This window comes from Diceros bicornis, chromosome 40 (genome assembly GCF_020826845.1).
Source record: "Diceros bicornis minor isolate mBicDic1 chromosome 40, mDicBic1.mat.cur, whole genome shotgun sequence".
Classification (NCBI taxonomy): domain Eukaryota; kingdom Metazoa; phylum Chordata; class Mammalia; order Perissodactyla; family Rhinocerotidae; genus Diceros; species Diceros bicornis.
Window position 1 is genome coordinate 10,893,332 of NC_080779.1, and position 24,403 is coordinate 10,917,734.

A 24,403-nucleotide genomic window follows, 5' to 3' on the forward strand; every position below is an offset into this window, starting at 1 on the left:
CAGGCCCTGGCATAGAGTGTAACATACATTAAGCTATAAATAAATATTTGTCAAAATAAAAACTTCTAAAGGCAGTCCATCACTAAGCATTGCTCACTGACCTTATGCAAGGTGTGACCATAATATAATAGGCTTGTTTTGAGAAGCTACAAAAACATCACACCCAACAAGTAGCCTCCTTCAGGGTGACCCTCCAAGGGCTAAAATGGGATCCGGACTTCACCGCTCCTCAGCCCAGTTGTAGCACTTTTTGAGAACATCCTTCTGAATCAGTGAATGATTCACCAAATGTATCTTTAATAAATAAATAATTTCTTGCTTTAAATATTTCTTGCTTCATTATCATCCCTCTTCATTTAAAGAGCTAAACTAAAATTTTATGATTGTATGCCTTATTCATTGAATTTTGCTTTGAATGACTTAAAGCTATTATTTCAAATCAAACCTCTCAGACAAAGTGAAGGTTTTCTACTACTCCTAACATTATTCAAAGGACTATACACGAGCAATTACAGAACCCCAGGGGCAGTTTGGGTGACACACCTTGTTGGAATAAATTTACAGCCTCCCACACAGACAACACTGAATGGGCATCAAACTCAAATTCTTGGTGCCCAACAGTTTACTGTCATACTTCATATGAGACCCAAGAGATAACTTTTGAGTAGTGTTCCATTTTAGCACCGATCACTTTAGTATAAATTTGGCTGATACTTATTTTCATTTCTTTGAAACAAAGAGTAAAGAAAACTTACTTTTAGTTTTTTTAATAATTTAAGAAAATCTACTCTTTTATACAACTTACTCAACTTTAACATCTTAGCTCAGAATACATGAATTCAAGGAAATGTCATCATGAAGTACTTTTAACAAAGAATTCAATACTTACGCCATGATACCTGAGAGGTGAAACATTTCGGCTGTTATATAGGACAAATAACTGTACAGGAAGACAAACAGTGGCTCGATCACTCGGATGTTATGTGTGAAACGAGTAGTAAACGCTGCTATAAATCCCAGGAAGATGCCAATCAACACCCCACCAATTCCCACAACAAAGAAGTTGGCAATTCCAGCAAATACGTCAATGGTCTCGATGGTTTTCATCTGGCAAAAAGACTTGAACAAGTTGTACAGGACCTGTGGGGGAGAGGGAGCACACTGTCAAGACCCTTTCCAACTTCCCCATTATCATTGTGGCCACAGAAATAGCCAACTGGCCTTCTTGTAAAGACACTTCTTCTGTGTACTAACGTGATGATCAACGGCAATAATGCACATTTATTTATCTCATATATCAACACTGTCTTTAATAGCTTTAAACAAAAAGCTTGGATCAAAGTGTCTTGTCAGTAAAACTATTTCTAAAAGTGAGGGAGAGGAGACTTCAAAATTATCATACAATTTACTCCTAAAACATTATTTTTCAATACCATCTAAAAGATTATCTTAAAAGACTTGGTTGCCATCAACATGCCCTGCTTGTATTACCGATGCTTGGGAAGTAGTGTGTCACAGAGAAAGCTGGTCAACGTTGCTGTGAATTTCATTACCTTTCAAGGCACTACTATGGGGTCATGCCCTGGAAGGGACCCGCTCATCAATACAGGTACCCCACCTGAAGATATCCTCCTCCCAGGTCACTGAGATCCTCACTCCTAACCCCTCCCTCTCCTCACCCAGCCCATATATATACGTGTCTGGTATAACTGAGACTTGAAGGAATCTTCTTAAAGCAAAGAGGCAGCAACCTATGTTGCGTGTTTGTGTGTGTGTGTGTGTGTGTGTGTGTGTGTGTGTGTGCTGTAACTTCATATTTTGTCTCTCTAAAGTAATGAGCCTACACTGTTGCTTGGTTTCTGAAAAATCTGCACAGCCTTTGCATAGTCCTAGTTTAACTAAGCCTTCCAAAATGCTAGGCACTCCACATGTGCTGGGCAACATGCTTTCAAACTTGTTTCCGAGGGTCGCTGTGTCAACCGAGACGGGAAGTGATGGCTGACGCCCTACCACTTTTTTCACAAAACCAGCAAGTAAAACACAAGTCAAGCAGGTACCTGCTTCTTTTCATCGTGACATTTACAGCTGGAATCTCCAGGAAAGCCAGCCAATAGGACGGTGGGGATGAAGGTGTTTTAGAGTACAGGCCGTGCTACACCTTTATTTGCGTTCTGAGAAACTCAGAATTGAATTCATTTGTCCGTGGTCACACAAAAGATCAGAGGTGATATCAGAAGCCAGTCTCCTCCCGACCTTCTGGGTAAGTTTTTCAAGGTTCATCCATGGGAGAATGAGTCAGCTTCTCCCTCCTGACCAGAGCGTGTCCTGGCAGAAAGCCATCCACTCTCTTCCCTATCACTCCTTCAGAGCCCACCACATCACAGGTTTTCTGCCATTTTTTCCTCTTTTCTACTGGATCATAAACTCCTTATGGTCAAGGATCATACCTTATCATGATTGCCTTCTTCCCTGTTGCCTAGGAGAGACAATAAATGTCTGTGGTTTTGAAAAAAGGAGTGGATTATTACTTAGAAATGAGGGAGCTTTTCCCTCCCCCTAATTGTTGGTGTAACACTCAAGAGCATTTGGTATTGTACCACCAAGAAGGGACTTGAGTAAGAGGGAAAAACAAGCAACTCACTCCCCTGAGGACTTAAATATCTTGACGGTATCATCATTTGCCAGAAAAGAAACTGGCTTCAAGTAGCAGCCGCTTCCTACTTTCAACCAGGGGCTTGCTGCACACATAGGATGTCATCAGCATCGACATGCCACAATGGCTTCCTGAGAGGGGATCAGAGATGTGCTATATATACCCCTTGCCTCCAAACAGCCAAGGCCAAAAGGTCACAGTCACCTGCTTCCTGAGGGGAGAGACAGATTTCCCAGCCAGCCGTCTCTGCATAGACAGCCTCCCCCAGGCCACGTGGGCACTACAGTTCTGTTCCCAGACTCCATGGCCTCTGCCACCCCTGCCTCCAGCTTGCACCAGCAAATCTCATCTCTCCCTTGCTCTAATGCCCCCGCCAGCCACCACGACACTTACTTCCCTCAAATACTGTAATTCCACGTTTCACTCTCAAGTTTAACATCTTTGACTGCCTGACTTTGGGGAGGCTCAATACGCCTGGCATAATTTTTTTTTTTTTTTTTTTTACTGTTTTCCAACATCCTTCAGTCCGAGAGAGGGTCTCACCCTATTTATTCATCTCTGCCCCTGATTTCCTTTCTGTGGTTTCTCCTGGCAGAAACCCAGCCCCAAAACCTCAGGCAATTTGATCTGTCTTCCACGGCCCAGCTGAAGCCGCTGTTCCTCTCAGGAGCCTTCCTGGACCCCTATAGCCCTTGCAAATCACCCTTTCCTCTACCCTCCCGCAACACAGAAGATCTCCCAGACCATTCAGCATTTGCTGACAGGCCATCCTGTATTGCTGGTGCTGCTTCTGGAGCGCCTACCTCATTTCCAGCAAAATGAGGAATTCCTCGTGACAGCACCCAAGTCTCCTTCTGTTCCCCCCTCGCTCATGTCCCCACACCCACCCCAGCTAGCACACTGATGAGGCCTCCAAAGGAAGCTCAGCGACTCAAGCCTAAGGAACAACTGGCATACAGTCATCATCTTTCCAGAGCCATTTTCCTGGCAACTCAATCCATCAACTCTATCAAAGGTACATTCTGTGTTTAACATCCTCTTGGGGTTTGCAGAAAGCAGAGCTGAGTCACAGCACTTTACTCTCAGCACACCGGTCAGAAGCTCCAGTCTGACCCCTCCACTGCCTCCGATGCAGGGCAACGCTGTGAGGAAGTATCTGAGATAGAGGTGTTACCTTGACAACCAGAAAGCTTTCCACAACCTCCCACCTGTTTTACAATGAACCTGATACCTAGTGATCTGCACAAGATAAAATTCTTTGAGTTACAACTGCCCATAACCCATAGTTGATTCATTCTAGTTAAATTCTTTAATTTTACACAAGGGAATCTAGACAGAAAAATGTTTTGGGGGTTATAATGTATATATGTATATGTATTATGTATGTAGGGTACAATTGTGTCTCTAGTTGGTCTGTGCAAAACTTACCTCAACTTGACAACTGTATTTTTAGAAGACTGAAATTCCAGGATGCCTGATTGCTAAACTCTGTAATGGGCTAATCTGACAGCTGAGCACTTTCAAATCTTTCTACTCATTATTATCATGTTTAAAACACTTATATATATTAAAATTAGAAATTATTTTAAACTTTGATTTAAAATGTGCAATAATTCAGTGAAATCATGTAACACAAGAACGCAAACAATACACTTTATCAGAATAGCTCTGTTTCAGAAAAATTGTTTTCAGGTCACTTTTTCTGATATTAAAAACAAAGAATAATGATTTTTGCCTAAGGAATTTTAAATCTATTCTGCTATTTGCAAGAGCAAAACTAGTGTTCCACCTCGTCACTGTTTACCTTCCAGCTTCCTGAACTTAAATTCCACTGCACAGCACATGATGGCCATTAGGGGACATCCCTAGCCTCTTTCCGCAGAGCCTGCCCTCCTTCACCAAGCCTAGTTATTATGACAGATTGAGAAGACTCGTTAGGTGTTCTTAGAAAATGTATTAGAATATTCAGTGGTTGCATTAACATATTCTAGAAATGATGCTGGAAATTACCATGTGAGCGTTAAGTCATTTGATGATGGACCTACTGTGGAAACAGTAGGACTTCTCAGATAACTGAGAACTTGAACAAGCTTTGCCTAATAAGGGAAATTTTGAAAAGTTTTCCCAAAATATTTATTATAAGGGAAGGCACAAAAATCCTATAGCCCTAGACAATAGCACAAAGGGTTTGATTGTAATTTATATATGATCAATTTCTCTTTGCTTTGAGACATTTCTATGGTAGGTTTTCTCCCCTTCAACTCTTCTACCTCAATATTGAATTTACCATGATTTGGGGAAGGAGTTAAAATTGCACTGACCTACAATTTCACTCATCCTCCAGACTACATTTTTACCATTAACTGTCTCTGTTCAATCTCTACCCTTCTGATTCCAACTCCTAGTGACTCATCATTTTCATTGTATGCAGCATGGTCCATATTTTTCATACCTTTCCATATTCCATGAGCTCCTTACACCTCTCCTAGAGATAAGACCAGATGAATGAATCAAAGAATCTTCCATAAAACATCTCGACCTCTATTCTCTGAGGGTACCTGACTAGGAGGCAAAATTATAATTTTTTACACCATTGTTCTAATTATCCTAACACCTGGTCAATTCAGTCCACTATTTGGCCAATTCAGTGAAAGAAATATCGGGTGGTTTATTTTCCGGCGTTAGGTAGGCAAAGGCCTGAGGCATCTTGTGGGTGTGGTTTTAAGGGTCCCTGGCTTTTAGCCCAGGGAGCTTCCTACCAGGAAGGCTTTTTCATGTGAAACCCCTGCAGGCGTCCGGACTCATGGCTTTGGCCTTGTAACCTGGGCTCCTCCATCCACAGGGCAGCCGTGCCCTTTCTCTGTCCTTGTCCTCCTTCCTGTATGGTAATGGCAGGCTCTCAATTTGGCCCACTGCCCTCTGAGTCAGCCCTCCCTCTATCCATAAAACCACATTTGATGGCTTCGTGCCTCTTGAGAGGAAGCACAGGATGTGCCTCTGGAAGGCCTGGGGCCACAGTTTAAAGTGTGGTTTAGCCAGATCCTTTCCTGAGATCTGATTCTTGACAAATTCAAAGAATGGACCACTGAGATGTTTGAATGAGCAATCTTATGAGAGAAGGAAAAGCGGTGTAAATGCATGGCATATCATTCTGAAACTGACCTGACTTTGCTACACTGCCCCAGAAGGAATGCAGCAAGGTGCCATTATTTCATTGTAAAACTTGCTTTACACTAAAGAGATCCAAGAATTCCACACTGAAATGTCCGCACTCTCCCTCAACAAGGGTAAAATGTAATATTAAACATAAGTCACAATGGAAAACTTGATGCCTCCGGACATTAGAATGAATTATAAAATGTCTCCACCGCTATGGCAGTTTCCCAGTTAAAATTTAATATTGGTGAGTTAATGACTAACCACTGTTAATGAATAATGGAATAAATGAAGTGGATTTTATTACTTGAGTGAGGTAACTTAGTAGTCTTAAAATAGCTGTCTTAGCAGCTATTCTAAGAAAGGGGATTTCCTTATCGATAAATTATTTTCTACCCGTAGTTTTCCATAACTACACATGGAGTTAATGGACACCCTTAAAGATGATATTTTATTCAGTCAATGGGTCTGAATATAGGCTAACAGAATAATGTTGGTTTCTATGTTAACTTTTAAATGGATCAGCAATAACGTTTTAATGATAGGAACTAAGGCAGAGGGTAATATAAATTACTAAAGTTACTTAAATACAATTTAGTTAATCTTTCTCTGCCTCAATTTTCTTATCTGCAAAATAGAAAGAATAACTACTTCACAGGTTGTCATAAAGACCTGGCACAACGTAAGCATTGCCAAAAGGTTAATGGCTATCGTTATATCACCATTACTGCCACAGGATCGTGGCTAACATAAAACAGCATCACTCACGCTCACTAACTGGTTAACCAATCCAGATCACCTGAGTGTCTCTTGTGGTGGAGGACGTCTGTGTAGGCCTGTGGGTGAGGGGAGAGGCTTCCTCACCCCTTCTCTCCACACCTCGCCTGAGCTCACAGGGCAGGGCGGAGGTAATTTCTGCCAACATTAAGATCACAACAGCCTCTGACTTTAATCACATGTTAATTAGTGAGAATTAAAAATAATTTGCATTTCCTGAGTAAATACCCACTCATGGGGAAATGGCAAGGACCAGAAATGTGCTGGCTGAGTGCATGATGAAAAACTTGCCTAAAATCGTAAAATAATACATAAACCATCCCCAGAGAGAGAACAGCCCTTAGTAGGGATTGTCATTTCACTTGTGTTATACACGTCGTTCACAGACAGCATTACTCTCACAAAGGATTCTGGGACCTGAGTCCCTTAAATTCTGATCAAAGACCATCACTTTCGAAAATGCCAAATGAGAAAAACTCAGACACACAAAGGTCGCAAGCACTTTCATGCTCCTCTGGCATTAGCAGGGCCTTGCAAGCAAGCACCAGCTACATAGTTTGCGCAATCCAGTGCAAAATGAAAATGAGGGGTCCACTGTATAAGAATAAATAAATAAGAAATAAGAATTTACTAAGCATTTCAAGACAGCGGCAACAGAGCATTAAACCCAGTGACGGGCCCTTCTTAGAGCAGGACATGTGATTGCACAGGTGCACGCTCTGCGTGCAGGGTCTCACCTCAGCTGTCACCGTCAGAAAGGCAATGCAGGTTGGTGGGTGGCCCCCACGTGTTGGAGCGAGGCAGCGTGCACATGTTACTCACCACTGTCACTGCATCATTCAGCAAGGACTCTCCAAAGACCAGGATGTATAGCTGCTCGTTGACGTGGATGTTCTCGAAGACGGCCAGCACAGCCACGGGATCCACAGCGGAGATTAGACTGCCGAAGAGCAGATTCTGGAGCAGAGTGATGTCGCTCAGGCCAAAGGCTTCAATCTGGCAGATCCCAAACAAAGACACCCCAATGCCAATGGAATTCCACAGTGTCCCTACCACAGCATACCAGAAAATGGTGCCGAAGTTCTCAAAGAACGGGCGAGTGGGCATGAAGTAGCCTGCATCCAGCACGATGGGCGGGAGGAGATATAAGAAGAACACATCCGTCTTCATTGCAGGCGGGGACTTTTCATCAACTCCGAAAATAATCCCGCCCAGCAGAAGTCCAACCATTATAAGAAGGCAGCTCTCAGGCACGATGGTGGGCAATTTGTGATAGAGATGGAAGCCTGTTAAGGAACAAAAAAACACACAAAATTTAAGATATGCAGGAATCACGCAGAAGATAAACTCGTTCTCTCTGACAAAACCAATAGGTCCTATTTCAAAATCTCCCAGGTCAGCATAATTGACCATAGATTTACAGATTTACAGATTATGGCTTTACAGATCATGATGTAAAAGTCAGACGATCCCCCGAAAACTATTCACAAAGTACACTTAGGTGCAAGTTTAACTGTATGTCAGAAGTTGAATGCTATAGGTGTACAGTATTGACACAGTACAGTTTTTGCCTAAACTCCAATTAAGTTTTCTTAAGTAAGACAATGCAACTTTATATTTGAAGCAATTTCATGATTTCTAACACATATTCAAATGTAACATCTCATTTTATCCTCATGAAAACCTTAAGCAGTAGACAAGGCTGTTATTTTCAACCCTTCCTAAAATTCAAGTGGAAACTGAGGTTCAAAGAGATACAGGGTCTTGCTGAGGTGGCCAGATCACATGCCAGTTTTCAGATTACTGCTGTCACCTCCGGTATTGAGAGGAGTCCGTAACTGATTCAATATTTTTAATTTCGGATTCTTTCATTTGGAATGCTGAATATGTTTAATTTTTCAGATGTCTGCTCCTTCAGAGATAACCAAATCAATCCATCAAAGATACACCGGGTAGTTTCTACACATGGGATATAAACACGCCATGGTCTTCAATCTCAGAGTTTCCAGTCGAGGCAAAGGAAGAGTCAGTGTTTAGGACTGACTCCAACATAGGGCACCGCGTGACAAGCCCCAGTCAACTGCTGTAAGACTAGAGGAGGAGGAAATCTGGGGAGGACATCATGGAGGAGGCAGCATCCGACAGGGCTTCATTAAAGGACAGACAGGCATGAAACACATAGAGAAGGCATGAAGAACTCCTACGAAGTGAAGAAATGGAGGCAAATACCTATCTCCTTATTCGAGGTGCAGCCCAGTGTGGCCTTAAGGCAGAGACCATGTTAGGGGAGGCCTGTAGCAGGAAAAAAGGAGGGGAATGTGGGTTGACCAGCGCATGGGGCAATGCAGGAAGTTACTTCCCACAGGAAGGTCACTTGACAGGCCTTAGGTGAGGATGGCCTTTTATAAGGCAACAGCGAGTCACCCTGAAGGCACTTCATCCATTTTAGAATTAAAGCAGCATATGGAAATTATCTGAATTACAGGTACATAATATTAAAATGACAGAATAAGTCCTCAGAAACTTACAATTCCATAAGTTTTAATAAGTAAATCCTTAGAAGCCTACAAGCTGTACCAAAGTCACAGCATGAAATCATAGCTTGTGAACCAAAAAAATGTAAGCATAATAATTTGAAGAGATTTAAAGAACTAATTTCTCAATAATAAAGTGAACATCTTTACGTCGTATTCAAATAATCCCTCCAGCTTTGGTTATTTTATTATTCATATTATAGCAGGCTCCAATAATTGTTGGAGAATGAACGTATTCAACTGGTTCGGCCTCTCTTTACCCATGAGCTCTGGCCTGAGAACCTCTCTGGTACACAGAGAAGTTAAAAACGTCCACCAAAAACTATATATTTGTAACTTCTCCTCACACTGCCTGGCTCCTGCTTCTACATGTGACTTTCCCTGGATGTAAGGATGTGCTAATAACAGCCTCCCTGGCCCCCCAGTGTCCAAGTGCAGTCAGCCATCTGACGACCGCCCCCTGGCTTCGGATCCAGGTTCCTTGTCCCTGCCTGTGGCTGTGTTTAGGTTACTAACAGGCCCAGGCCCAGCCTGCTCATCTGTAGAATGGGGACAAGTACACCCACCACATGAGAAACTGTTACAGTAACCGAGCAGTCGGTTGCACAGCACTAACCACTGTGCCTGCGACATCATAAATGCCCCTCAATTTTTGTTTTCTCTTCCTAGTCTACATGAAGAAACAAGAGAAAAGAGTTCTGAAGAAATGCACAGAAGCAAGGGAAACTGGAAAACGGGCGAGGCCAGTTTTGGGTGGCTCCCACTTCCTCTTCTTGCCTTCTTCTTTCCTCAGGTACCCAGTGCTCTCAAGTAGAGGGGCCATCTCTTCTTCCTAAGAATGGAGGACAGAAACCAGGCAGATGGGAGGAAGGATGAAACAGAGACGGCTTCAATGCACCACACAGGCCAACGGCTGCGCGGCTCCTGCGATGTGACTGATCCTGACCAGGAACCCAGGGGAGAAAGCAGGAACCCACCCAGGAGAAGCAAGTGAAACGCAGCAACACAAACGCAGGATGCAGTGAGATGGAAGGGCCACTAGGAAAAAGGGCTGCAGGAAGCGTGGAGGAAGTGAGGAGAAAATCTGGTAGTAGCAAATATCAGAAAAGAACAGCAACAGACCAAGAACATTTGTTTAAGAAATCACGTATTTATATTTTGTTTATTTTATTTTTTAATTATTTTACTGGGGTCATATTGGCTTATAACATTGTGTAGATTTCAGGTGTACATTATTATATTTCATTTCTGTACAGACTGCATCGTGCTCACCACCAATAGTCTAGTTCTTACATGTCACCATACATACGTGCCCCTTTACCTCTTTCGCCTTCCCCCAACCCCTTCCCCTCTGATAACCACTAATCTGTTCTCCATATCTATGTGTTTGTTTATCTGCACATATGAGTGAAATCATATGGTATTTATCTTTCTCTGACTTATTTTGCTTAGCATAATACCCTCAAGGTCCATCTGTGTTGTCGCAAAAGGCACGATTTTGTCTTTTTTATGGCTGAGTAGTATTCCATTGTATATATATATACCACATCTTCTTTATCCATTCATCCCTTGATGGGCACTTGGGTTGGTTCCACATCCTGGCTATTGTGGATAAGGCTGTGATGAACACAGGGATGCAGAAATCTATTTGAATTGTTGATTTAATTAAGGATACAAGAAATAACAAATGCAGATGTGGAGAAAAGGGAACCCTCGTACATTGCTGATGGGAATGCAAACTGGCGCAGTCACTGTGGAAACAGTATTTATATTTTGAAAAGGCTGCTCTCCTTTCTTTTATGAATGCTTAGGCCATTCAGAATTGGTCTGAGTGACTCTTGCTTGAAACTGGACAGCAATTACCGAATCTGCCCAGTTCTTCCACAGGTGAGAAGGGATTGCTGCAGGGTGGCCACAAGAGATCTCAGTCTGGTGTTTCTTGGTGAACATAAGGAGAGACACTGAATTTTATAACACACCCTCTGCTGGCATAAAAAGTTTTGTGTGTAGGTGTCTACACTTTTACGAAAGACAGGAGCCACACTTATCAGCGAAATAGTCAAAACAAAACAAAAAATGGCTTCTTAAAATCCATTGTTCACAGAATAAAACAAATAAATCAACATTTACAAGTGTGTGCCTTTATGGCTCTCCCCTACCTCCCCCAAGTATTTCTTGAAGGGGAAATGAACTTGAATAAACAGATTTTGCCTTCCCAGGGTCATCATCCCACCTAACATTATCAAGAAATATATCAGTTATCAGGAAAAAAGTCAAATGAACTTTTTGAAGATTTTCGCAAGGCTGAATGTGAGCTACTGCGGGTACGACCTACTGTGTAGTCCAGGGGTCTGCCAACTTTTCTCCGGAAAGGGGCAGAGAGTAAATATTCTCGGCTTGCAGGCCATACTTGACTCTGCTGTTGCAGTACAACAGGAGACAGAGATAATAACTAAATGCAAGAGGGGGCTGTGTTCTAATAAAACTATTTACGGACATGGAAACTAAAATACAATTTTATATGTCACAAAATATCATTCTTCTTTTGATTTTGTTTAACCATTTAAAAATGTAAAAGCCATTCTCGACCCACAAGCCATACAAAACCCGGCTAAGGGCCATATCTGGCCCCCTGGCTGTGGTTTACTTACCCCTGGCTTAGTTTGTTCTTCGCATTTCCTGCTAACTTCCATTTATAGTGCTTGGGGCATTGTACTGTGCCATTCACTTTTTATTACTACCATATAAAAGTCTGTGAGAATGGATGTTTTAAAATTTATTTTATTTTCATTGCAATAGAAATTCACTTAGTGGGAAGGGGAGTAGAGGTCTCTTTTACAAAATACACAGTTAAGACATTCCTCTTCTGGAGTGAATCTATTTTAATTTCTCTCTGCCTACACTGTTGAAATTAACTGAGCTTAAAATCTGAAGATCTATGCATAACTAAGTGCAATGCAATTAATTCACTATATTTTCTCATTATGCTTAAAATAAGCTATTCGTTAAATTCTGGGAAGAGAGCAAAACGAGAAACAACACAGGAAGCTTCCAGATAAGCAGGTTCCACAAAAGAGAAACAATGTGAAAATCTGAATCAGAGAAAACCACCACCATCACCACCAACAAAAACCATATAAAATAAGTCTCAACAATAAAAAAAAACAGTTCTAATTAACAAGTTGTGAGGACAAGGGACCCCAGTGGAGGCAAGTAGGGACAAACCTCTCGGGAGAGAGGCCACTAACTCTAGGTGAAGATAAACACAAACTTTCTAATTAATACTCCATATTTTAAGAGAGCTTAAAGAAAAAATAATGATATTTATTATATCCACAAATATTTGCCAAGCCGTGCTAAGCAGGCGACAAGTACCCTCGGGAACAAAGTTAACACAGGCAGCCTTCGAGACTGCCTGACCCAGAACTAGCTTCCGGGCTGGTCATTCGCAAAGCAACTCTGGGAAACACTGGATTTACAGTAAAGAATGGTCTAAAATAAGTCATGCCTATTTGGGAAAAAAGGTAAATATTTATGAAATACATTAAATTTGTTTTTACATATTAAGAGAAATAACAAGTTCATTCAAGCCTAAAAATGCTGAATTTATGTATCCCAATTCACATAGCAACAAAACGCACATTTTTTAAAATAGAATGTTAATAAGCAATAGAGAGAACCAGAGAGAAAAATAGTAAGAAATACCATTTTTATCAGATACATCAAGAAGCTGTGTCACTACACAACAACTCTAGTGGACAAAGACTCAGTAATAAAACTTAATTCTAAAAATAAGTAGAATCAAATTGAGAAAATAAATAATAAAAATAAATCATAAAAAATAAGCAAATACATAAATTGAACAGAATTCAACAAATAAAGCAGAATTAACTGATCGATGTCAATAACTTATTAACACGTGAATATAGATTTCTCACAACATTTAGTCACATACTGGGACTGAAAGGTAATTTGACATTCACCCCACCAAAAAAATAGTGCAACTATGAATATAGAGGTTTTAAAAATGTTTCACTTATACAGTTTGCAAAGGACTTAACAAAATAATTTTAAAAAATGAAAATATAAAGGAAACATTAAAAATTTGTTGGGATTATCCCAAAGCAGAATTTACATGGTATTTACTATTTCCAAATGACTTGATCACTTGCAAAGAAAAAGAAAAACATAATGAGTGCAGTCCGTCCATGAAGAATTTTGGAAAGCAACAGAGTTATATCCTTAATTGGATACTTGTTGAGTACCTTCCCTGTACAAGGCTCTGAGGGAGTTGGTGTTGGATCACACGAGACAGAGGAATCAAAGATGAATTCAAGGTTTTTGGCTCAAACAACTGGGTGTAGAGTTGGGTTATTGACTGAGATGGAGAACAATAGGGAAAGAGAATATTTCAAAGGAAATAATTAAGATTGTAAATGCCAATCAGAATCTCCTTGAAAAGTATCACGGAGGTTAACAAATTGATAGCAAGATTTAGCTAGAAGAAATGGCAGACAGTTTCTATAGAACTAATACTATAGAAGAGCTATCTCTTCTTAAAGGGTCTATGATGTCAGACTTGCCTTACACCACTGCCAAAAATATTGCCATATGTTTTAATTAAGCCCATAATGGATCACAGGATGAAACAGTAAACTCAGATAATGGCATACAGTGGTACAACAACGTCATGTAAAGCAAGAAGGTATACCACCATGGAGAAAGAAGGCATGATTTAATCAGTGGTATTGGAGGAGGTAAAGAGAAATCACACATACACACACATTTATTTTTTACTTCTACAATGGTGAAAAATTCTATAAAGGTCAAAGAGTTTAACATTAAAAAAAAATCTATTAAAATACAAGGAAATCCTATGCTGTAACCATCTCACTTACAAAGTAATATAATCAGTGACTAAAAAGTAAAGTATATTAAAGTAGAAGATAGTTATGCCTGAATTCACCTTTTCAAAGTTTGTGGGGGAAAAAAAAAGGTAAGAAAATGAAGATAAGTAAAAAGTACTGACTTCTGCTTCTGGGAAGGTGGAGTATGTATTTTTCTCTATTCCTCCACTAAGAAGACTGAAGGTGGAGAGAAGGAGGAAGACCAGCTAGGGACCCCAGATCTGAAGAACAACAGGACAGTGAGTTCTCTGGGTTTTCCCTTTGCCTCTAATATCCCAGACTTGGAGCCAAGGAAGTCAGCAACCTGGAAACGCCAATGGGCATGGATAACAAAAGCCCCATCGAAAGCCTGCTCTCTTTAGACAAAGGACCAGGAAAACGGCAGCCTAGCAAGACAGAAAACTTCTAGATAATAACTGCTCTACTCCCGAAAAACACCACAGAAGAAACTGTGGCCCCAGCCTCAGCAAAGTCTGAGTGGGGAGTCTAGATTCCACCCTTGCTAGACTGTAAGAACACCCCAGCCTCCCCATCAGGGTGGTGTCAGAAAAGAAAAAAGTAGGATGGTGGGACTTGCTTCATGACTGGGTGGTAATGAACACCCCTCTCCCTCCTGGTGCCAGTGCAGACTATGTAGGGAACCTGGACTTTCACCACCCTGTAATAATGAGGCACCCCACGCCCGCCTCACTGGGATGAGTCAGAGGAGGCCCCTACTGGAGAGTCAGGACTTTCACTTCTACCCAACAACAATGAAGCCACTCTTCCCCTGTGGTGTCAGGGGAGCAGCCAGGAGGTATCAGTGGAGACCTAGTAAGGATCCAGAACTCCTACCCCATGCAGTAATAATGAAGAGCATCCCCCTCAGGTGGTCAATGGAAGCAAAGTGGGAAATCTGAAAATCTACCCCCAATGGCAGTAATGATATGGCACCTCCCTCCACCCCACTGCCAGAGTTGTGTCATAAGAAGACATCTAAAACAGAAGGTATAAATAAGATCTAGAGTCTCATAACACAATACCTAAAATGCCCATGTTTCAAAAGAAAATCATTCATCCCCAAGAAGATCTCAAATTGAATGCAAAAAGACAATCAATAGATTCGACTATCACGATAACAGAGATGTTAGATTTATCTGGCAAAAATGTTAATACTGCCATCATCAAAATGTTTCACAAGCAATTACAAACAAACACATTTGAAACAAATGAGGAAAAAAACAGAAAGTCTCAGCAAAAAAAATAAAAAACCTGTACAAAGAAATAAAAGATATAAATAAGAACTCTATGGAAATTTTAGAACTGAAAAATACAATAACTGAAATAAAAATTTCAATTATATAGGCTCCACAGAAGAATGGAGTAGACAGGAAAGAATTAGTAAACTGGAATATAAAATGATAGAAATTACCCAATCTGAACAACAGAGAGAAAACTGACTTAGAGCCTAAGGGACCTATGGAGCTATAACAAAAAAATCTAAAATTCATGTCATCAGAGTGACAAAGAAAAAAGAAAGATGGTGAGAGTGCAAAAGTACTCAAAGAAATAATGGCTAAAACTTCCCAAATTTGGCAAAAGACATAAACCTACAGAATCAAGAAGATAAGCGAGGCTCAAACAGAATAGACCCAAAGAAATTCACATCAAGACACTTCACAGTCAAACTTCTGAAAATACAGAAAAAGAAAAAATCTTGATAGCAGACAAAGAGAAAGGACATTCTATCTACAGGAGGGGAAATAGAATGTTAGCAGATTTATCATCAGAAATCATGGGGGCTATAAGGAAGTGGCACAATCTTGTTCACGTGCAGAAAAAAGGACCTGCCAGCCCGGAATTCTATATCCAGTGAAAACGTCCGTCAGTGATGCAGGGGAAATCAAGACATTCTCAGTTGAAGGAAAACTAAGAACATTTGTTGCCAGCAGACCCCCCCTAAAATAAGGGCTAATGGAAATTCTCAAAACGGAAAACAATAGAGTCCTGGAACAGCAGAAAATAAGAAGGAAAGCTGAAAGGGTAAAAATATGAGCAAATTCAATACATTTTCCTTCTCTTGAATTGTCTAAATTAAGTTTGACTGCTGAAGCGGAAATTATAACACCGTTCTAAATGGTTCTCAATGTATATAAATGTTTAAGACAATTATATGTGACAGAGGATAAAAAGATGTAAAAGGAGGTAAGGTTTCTATACTTCCCTCACACTGATAAATGACCACACCAGTAGATTGCTCTTAGTTATGTATATATAACGTAATATCTAGAGGAACCACTGAAGAAGCTATACAAAGAGATACTCTCAAAAACACTATAGAGAAATGAAAACGGAGTTCTAAAAAGTGTTCAAGTAACCCACAGGAAGGCAGGAAAAGAAAACAGAGAAATAAAAACAGTGAACAAAGAATACAAAAAATAAAGTGGCAGATTTAAACCCAACATATCAATGGTTACATAAAATGTATATAGTCTAAATGCATTAATTAAAAGACAGCTGTTAGTAGAATGGATTAAAAAAAAATAAGACCCAACTATATGCTGTCTACAAAAATCTCACTTCAAATACAATGATATAGGCAGGTTGAAAATAAAAGAACAGAAAAAGTTACATCATTAAAACATTAATGAAAAGAAAGCAGAAGTCACTATATTAACATCCAATAAAGTAAGCTTCAGAACAAAGAAAATGACCAGAGAGAGGAAGAGACATTACAGGATGATAAATGGGCCAGTCCACCAAGAAGACACAGCAAGCCTAAATGTGTATGCACCAAAGAAAATACATGAAACAAAAACTGATAGAATTAAAAGGAGAAATAGACAAATACACAATTATAGTTAAAGACTTCAGCATCCCCCTCTCAATAATTGATAGAATAACTATACCATCAACCAAAAGGATCTAATTCTACAGATTACACATTCTTTTTAAGAATTCACAGAACATATACCAAGAGAACATATCCTGGGCCATAAAAACAAACCTCAACAAACTTAAAAGGACTGAAATCAAACAGAGTATAATCTCTAATCACAACGGAGTCAAACTAGAAATCAATAACATACAGAAAACAGAAGAATCTCTAAATTTGGAGACTCAACAACACACTTCTAAATAATCTATAGGTCTTCACACCCATTAGGATGGCTGTAATCAAAAAGACAGATAATAACAAATGTTCGTGATGACGTGGAGAAATCAGTACCCTCATACACTGCTGGTGGGAATATAAATCGTACAGCCACTTTGGGAAACAGGCTGCGAGTTCCTCAAAAAGTTAAACATAGACTTATCATTTGGCCTACAAATTTCATTCTTAGGTATACACTCAAAATAAATGAAAATCTGTCTACACAAAAACTTGTACACAGATGTTCAAAGCAGCATTATTCATAATAGCCAAAAGGTTGAAAACAACCGCAATGCCCATCAAATGATGAATGGATAAACAAAATGTGGCAAAACCTTACAACGGAATATTATTTGGCCACAAAAAGGAATGACACACTGATACGTGCTACAACATGGATGAACCTCATAAACATTGTGCTAAGTGAAAGAAGCCAGTCACAAAAAACACCACATACGTATTATATGATTCCATTTATGCGAAATGTCCCGAATAGGCAAATCTACAAAGACAGAAAGTAGATTAGGGATTTCCTAAGGCTGGGCCGGGATGAGGGAATCACATAGTCATGACTAAAGTATATAGGATTTCTTTTGAGGGTGATGAAAACATTCTAAATTTTATTGTAGTGATGGTTGCACAACTGTGAATATACTAAAGACCATCAAATTGCATTCTATAAATGGGTGAAATACATACTATGCAAATTATAACTTAATAATGCTATTATAAAAAAATAATCCATGGGTCAAAAAGGAAGTCTCAAGGGAAATCAAAAAGTACATTGAGCTGAATAAAAATGAAAATATATCAAAACATGAGATAAGCAGTGCTGAGAGAGAAATGTATAGCACTAGATGCATTCATTAGAGAAGGAAAGTCTCAAATCAATAATGTAACCTCCCACTTCAAGAACCTAGATAAAGAAGAGCAAAATAAACCCAAATGAAGCAGAAGGAAGGAAATTATAAAGAAAACAGCAGAAATCAGTGAAATTGAAACCAGAAAAATAGAAGAAAATTCAATGATATAAAAAGCTGGATCTTTGAAAAGACCAATAAAATTGACAAACCTCCAGCAAGACTGTCAAAAAAAAGAGACACAAATTATCAACATTGGGAATTAGACAGGGGTATCATTCAGACCCTGCTGACATCAAGAGGATGATAAGGGAATTCTAGGAACTACTCCACATACACACTTGATAGCTTCGATGAAATGGACCGATTCCTCTAAAAACACAAATGGCCACAACTCACCCCATATGAAGGAGATAGTTTGAATAGCCCTGTAACTAGCAAAAAAAAATTGAATATGTAACTTAGAACTTCTAAAAAAAGAAATCTCTAGGCCCAAACGTTTTCACTAGTGAATTCTACAAAACAACATCAATTCTACACAATCTCTTCCAAAAAACAGAAGAGGAGGGAACATCCAATTCAAGCTTTTATGAAGCTACTATTACCCTGATATCAAAACCAATAACAGTACAAAAGAGAAAGCAACAGACCAATATCCTTTATGAGTATTGTGATACTGTGATTTATAATAAGAAATACATATTTGGTCTTCAACCCTGTTCCTGGCACAAAGTTCCTAAAACCCTTGACATTTCCTAAGTGATGAGTGCAAAAGAAGGTATCTTTTCTTATATTAATGAGGTTACTTTTGGAGTGTCCCTAGGTCACCTAAGGATGCGGGCCGGTTGCCAGAAGAACCAGCCATGTGATTAGAGAATTGGAACTTTCAATCCCACCCCCGTGTGACCTCCAGGGAGGAGAGAGGGGCTGGAGGTTGAATCAATCGCCAATGGCCAATGATTTAATCAATTGTGCCTCCATAAAAACCCAAAAGGACTTGGTTTGCAGAGCTTCCAGGTTGGTGAACACGTGGAGATTAGAGCACAGTGGCACACTTGGAGAGGGCATGGGATCTCTGCGCCCTTTCCCTATACCTTGCCCTATGCCTCTCTTCCATCTGACTGTTCCTGAGTTACATCCTTTTATAATAAACGGGTAATATAATAAGTAAAATGTTACTCTGAGGTCTCTGAACCACTCTTGTAAATTAATCAAACCCAAGGAGGGGGTCGTTGGCTCCAATCTATAGCCAGTTGGTCAGAAACACAGGTAACAACCTGGACTTGTAACTGGCATCTGCAATAGAAGGCAGTCTCATGGGATCTGACGCTCTCTCTAGGCAGAGAGTGTCAGAATTGAGTTGAATTGTAGGATACCCAGCTGGCGTCCAAGAATTGCTTAGTGGTATGTGGGATAAACCCACACATTGGAATTGGGTGCAGAATTAGAGTGCAGATGCAAAAATCCTTATCAAAATATTAGCAAAGAATTCAGCAATAAAAAAAAAGAATTATACACCATGACCAAGTGATGTATATTCCAGGGATACAAGGTTGGTTCAATATTCAAAAACTAATCAATGTAATCCATCATATCAACAGACTAAAGCAGAAAAATTATATGATTATGCCAATCGATGCAGAAAAAGCACTGGCAAAAGTTCAACATCCATTCATGATAAAAACCCTCTGGGGGCTGGCCTGGTGGCGTAGTGGTTCAGTTCGTGTGCTCTGCGTCGGCAGCCTGGCGCTTGCAGGTTCGGATCCCAGGCACGGACCTACACACTGCTCATCAAGCCACGCTGTGGCAGCGTCCTGCATACAAAAAAATAGAGGAAGACTGGCAAAGATGTTAGCTCAGGGACAATCTTTCTCAAGACAAAAAAAAAAGAGGAAGATTGGCAACAGATGTTAGCTCAGGGCCAATCTTGCTCACCAAAAAAAAAAAAAAAAAAATCCCTCTGCAAACTAGGAATAGAAAGGAACTTCCTGAACTTGATAAAGATCATCCACAAAAACCTGACCGATTCCAAATGCCAAGTTTTAACCACTAGGCGCAAAAGTGCCTAGATGGCACAAAGGTGGCCTGCTCACTTTTAAAACCCCAAATTGGTGCTCAAGACATGGATGCTGAAAAAAATTATTAAATAGCCTATAAATCGTTAGGTGGACATTGTGTATATTATGGGAAAATCACTGCAAAGAAAATATGCATCCTTCCTAGAAACTTATAAACAACATATGTGATTAATCATTCTTTCATTCATTGACTCACAGCATTTCCAAGCACTCACCATCATGAAGTATGCAAGTCACTAGAGACGCAGCAATAACCAAGACAGACATGGCTCTGTCCTCCTGAAGTTTACTGCCTACAGGGACAAAGGATGCCAAAAGAAGTCACTACAAAAGTCTTGCTGGTTATGGAGAAGGAAAAGTCACAATGGAACCACACTGCAGGGTCCTTATCCCTGTCTGCCCCGTGGAGGAGGGGCTCCTGAATGAAACGATGTTTCACCTGAGAAGTGAAGAGAAGTAGGTATTGTCAAAGCAAAGAGGGGTGGGAGGGTCTTCTCAGCAGAGGGAACAGCACATACAAACGCACTAGAGCCAGCACAGGTGTGGCCCATTGGAGGTGCTGCAAGAGATCCAAGAGAGAGGGCGAGAGTGATGTGTCCCGGGCCTTGTCATCCAGTCTGGATTTATCCCAACGTAGTGGGAAGTAATAACACCCAGCATGGGCAAGGATATGAGAAAACAGATATGTTTTTCACTTAAGACATTCACACAGTGTTTTGAGTGGACAGTGAGTGGCCCACGTGGCTCTCTGCCCTCAGTAACACTGTGCCAATGTCTTTGGCAGAGTGCTTATGGCACTGGAGTCCACAGATCCCCTGAGGGTCTGTTTCACCTGCTACAACACATGTTCACAGGGCTGTGGCAAGTTTTACTCACTTTTGCACTCCCATTGTCTCATATAGTGTGTAGTAGGTAGACAAAAAATGGCAATAAAGAGAAAAGCTCTTTAATCTTTCCTTTGATCTGGCTACACTCCACGCCTATGGAGAGAGACACAGTGAAAACGCATTAGATGGGCGCATTATCAATGGGGGGGTCCAAGAGCTGAAAACTAAAGATCTATGCCGTGCCTTTTATCACAGTCCTCACATTCCTACTTCCAATGTTTCTGTTCTCCTTAATTTTATTCTTTTATTTTCCAATGGAATACACAGCCAACTGACTTGTATCTAATTATGCTAAAGGTTTATGCTTTTATCACTGCTGGTAATTTCCACCTTTGCTCAGTTTCGTTAAGGTTGTAAAGGTATACTGTTCCTCCTTAAAATCTCTACTTTCACCAAACACAGAACAAATACTGTATGATTCCACTTATACGAAGTACCTCAAGTAGTCAAATTCATAGAGACAGAAGGTAGAATAGAGGTTAGCAGGGGCTGGGGGAAGGGGGAGTTATTGTTTAATGGGAAGAGTTTCTGTTTGGGAAGATGAAAAAGTTCTAGAAATGTATAGTGGTGATGGTTGCACAATACTGTGAATGCACTTAATGTCACTGAATTATACACTTAATGCCACTGAATTATACACTTAAAATATACATAACATAAAATTTGCCATTTTAACCATTTTATCACGATGGAAAAAAATCTTCACTTTCATTTTTCACTTTCGTACTTATTCTTACAAATTAATTATGGCAAAGCAAAATGAAATATTGACATAACTGCATAAATACTGCTAAACAAACAAGCATGAAAAGATGATGTTGCTAAAACTGATCTCTACCGATAGGCACTGTCCCCATGTATACATCCCAAAATACTGACTGATCAGCTGGTCCACAGCCTCCCAACTGGGGCTTTAAAAGACCTCTCTCAGAGTGGTCATATAAAATGTGCGAAGCATGGGCTGTTCAAAAATAAAAAGCAAAAAATCAGAATTTTCTGCAATTTGAAGAGTTAAACAACTGATTTTTACAAAAATGCTCACAGCAAAATGTCAAAGAAGAGGGAAATGGTTGAGCAAATTATAGCATATTAACATGACACAACATCTACCACAGCATGTGTGTCTATTATATCAAGACTTCTAAGTGTTTATTCAAAATAATGCTCAAGGGAACAAGAACAGTTATGATATTGTCTTCATTATATTTAAAGCTTAAATTCACTGATTTTATTCAGATATATTTTTTAAGAAAAATGCCTCTTATATGGGACCTGAGAATCTACTGAGACTCTAAGACCAGATGTTCTTATTTAAATTGACAAAACAGAGACGTTTTAGTGAGGGTCAGTGACACTTCACAGGATATCAACCACTGTCAGGATGACATTTGGTTTACTGCTAGAGTTTACCTTTCATAGGCGATGGAGTTGCTGAATGACTTAACTAAACGTCAGAGGCAGCGTGGGAAGGAGCTGCCAGCCTCCTGCCTCTCCCAGCACTGCTTCCCACGCCTGCACTCCTTACTCAAGGTGTAAAACATGAACACTTAGATATTCCAGAACGGCCTTCCCACTTTTATCAATGGTAAGAGTATGTCACCATTTTTGTTTCTTTCTTTCTCTTTGTGTAACATGATCACATTCTAAGAATGGTATTCATTCTGATTATTATTAACTTGACAAATTCCAACTGACCCTGAGCGCACAAGTATCCCAATGCATAGACCCAGTTCCCTTAAATAGAACCAGGTATAAATACCGGAAGAAAAATTTCATGTAACATGAAAAAGTCCAGACCAGAGGTTGCCAAGTGGCAGGCCACTTGGCCATTATGGCCTGTAGGCCTCTCTTGTTTTGTTTATCTGGTGTTTTTGAATATTGAGCTAATCTTTAGAAACTAAGAGTTTTCACATTCTTCTGTCTGGCATATCTTGAAAAATCAGCAGACTGGGCCCTCTGTGCCCCACCCATGCCAATTTGCACAAGGTGGCAATCAGCTGGGCAGGCGCTTCCTCCAGACGGAGCAGCTGTTGGTTCTCCAGCTTGCCTGCCAGCTTCCCCCCCCCCCCCCGCCACCCCCCTCCACCCATCTCACACACGGGCCACACACACGCACTACGAGGCCCACACTGTCTGCTACCTGTCTAGATCTCTAGTCCAAAAGCCGAACTTTAGGTACTACTAAGACGGCAGTGGAGACTGGGGAGGGGGAACCTTCCATTCTACTTCTCTTCACTGTTCTTTTTAGACTCCTGACTTCAAATCTGAACTGCAGCAGTGAGAACACAACTTAGGCACTGAGATTCCATGAATTATAGGACTGGCTTCCCACCTCTTAAGCAAATGAGTGAGGGCTCAGCTCCTCAGAGGCCAGGGGGGCCTCCCTGTCTCTGCTGGGCCCCACAGCTGGTTTCTGTCAAGGGTGCCAGTTCTCTGACAGGTCCTGGGCAGCACACCGAGTTGGGGAGTTCACTTCTGCAGGCTGAGAGAATCGATGTGGTACCCTGTCGGCCTGGGAGCTTCCTTGCCACTGGAGACAGCTGATCCTAATCTGATCCCTGAGCCAGGGCTGGGCACAGGATTTGACTCATGCCCTTGCCTCATTACTCCCTGCATTAAAACACTTTCTTTAATCTCAGACACATCATTTCCATCCCTGGGCCATCAGCAAGATAAGATCAATTCTCAGTATTATATTTTCCTCTCCACAAGAAGTTGGGCCCAATGAAGTAGCCTATATCTAATGAGCCGGAAAAGTATTTTTGCTGAGGAGACTTGCCATCATCCATAACTAGAAATTTCATATTAGTTCTTAACCAGCATCCTTGTAATTACTCATGACAGACTTAAAGTTGCAAGTGTGTGTAGCAGTGTGCATAACACATGCAGACCAGTACACACGCAGACACACACACAGAGTCATCCATAAACCCTCCTGGTTCATGGTGCTTCATGAAAGACACTGAATCCAACGCTGACTGAGAGTTTCCGGTCACACAAAAAAACACATCTCCTGGTGTCAAAGGCAGAGGCAGCTGGAGAAGCTGCTCTCAGGAATCTGATATGAGGAAAAAAAAAAAAAGACCATATCTGGATTTCAAGGAAAGTTACAAATTGAAAAAACAGCAAGGTATCCCTTCCAATGATAGAGAATTCTTTGGTCCCACACATGGAGGTGTTTTGTATGAACTACACTCTGAGCAGGAATAGGTTGGCCTGGGAAGATGCTCCTGGCACCAAATCCCTAGGCTCACAGGGACCCGGAGGGTGAACAAACAGGCCCAGAGTCTCCTCAGGCTTCTACTGCCCAAATCAACTTTGGGCAGGCCAGTCACCAGTAAGTTCTCCCGGCTGAGCCACAGCAGCGAGCACACGAAGCACAATGCAAGATGAACAACTCCATTGATGCAGCTCCTCA

At 40.6% G+C, this 24,403-nt stretch overlaps 1 protein-coding gene across 1 annotated transcript in view; it reads right to left on the reverse strand.

Moving 5' to 3' along the window:
• The window catches only part of SLC9A2 (solute carrier family 9 member A2), a 96,422-nt gene that overhangs the window by 56,237 nt on the left and 15,782 nt on the right, over positions 1-24,403 (reverse strand). Inside the window, exons 2-3 of the mRNA XM_058534657.1 lie at positions 7,409-7,872; positions 890-1,140 (exon numbers count right to left, since the gene is read on the reverse strand). Coding sequence (XP_058390640.1) covers positions 890-1,140; positions 7,409-7,872 — 715 coding nt within the window. The remainder of the gene's footprint in view (positions 1-889; positions 1,141-7,408; positions 7,873-24,403) is intronic.